Raw genomic sequence first — 680 nt, 5'->3', positions numbered from 1 at the left:
CTTTTTAAAAGAATAGTCATTGATAACAGTACTCTTAGTAAGTGCACAACTTTTATTGCATTAGAGAAGCACAGTATTTCATTTCCCTCTACAGACCTTATGCAGCCTGGTACGTGGACTCTACAGAAAAATGCAGGGAGATTATGGGTTTGACTTCATTAACATTCTCATAGGCTTTGATTCTGCAGAAGAACAAATGCAACTTCTCCTGAATCATGTCTCAAATTTCCTAACAGGTAAGTTGGTTGCAGTTGATTTTACAGTTAGCATCAAACATTAGCATTTATTCCTAAGGAATTGTTTCTATTCGTTATTATGATGCAGAGGCTTGAAATTATGAGGCTAAATAGAACTGTTTTGATTTTGTAATTTTACAGGGACATATATATAAAAGATTGCAATGTTAACTTTTAACGCATTCTAATGTACTGAGAATTATAGTAAATTTTCTTACAGGTGAATATTGTGACAGTCTGAAGTCCCTTAGCCTTAAGTTCTTGTTAGTTCTGGCCACAGGGACAGACAACATCAGCCAAAACACTGTTCTTGAGTATCTCACCATCAATTGCAACTTCGACTCCGTCATTCAGGTGAGGCATAGAAATTTACTGATATGTAGAAATACTGTGAATATTCTTGCAAAGACTCAGATATATGTATTAAGGATCTTGTTTTATGAT

The 680-nt window shown here is 34.6% G+C and overlaps 1 protein-coding gene across 1 annotated transcript in view; it reads left to right on the top strand.

The window, feature by feature from the left end:
* LOC119587860 (armadillo-like helical domain-containing protein 3) overlaps nt 1–680 on the top strand; it is a gene marked incomplete in the record, with an annotated part of 8,129 nt that overhangs the window by 1,761 nt on the left and 5,688 nt on the right. The window contains 2 exon segments of the mRNA XM_037936563.1: nt 95–236; nt 457–590. Coding sequence (XP_037792491.1) covers nt 95–236; nt 457–590 — 276 coding nt within the window.

The sequence above is a fragment of the Penaeus monodon genome, chromosome 23 (genome assembly GCF_015228065.2).
Source record: "Penaeus monodon isolate SGIC_2016 chromosome 23, NSTDA_Pmon_1, whole genome shotgun sequence".
In the NCBI taxonomy this organism is placed as follows: Eukaryota; Metazoa; Arthropoda; class Malacostraca; order Decapoda; family Penaeidae; genus Penaeus; species Penaeus monodon.
Note: the sequence above shows the minus strand (reverse complement) of the source record. Positions and strands in the feature narration are given on the sequence as shown.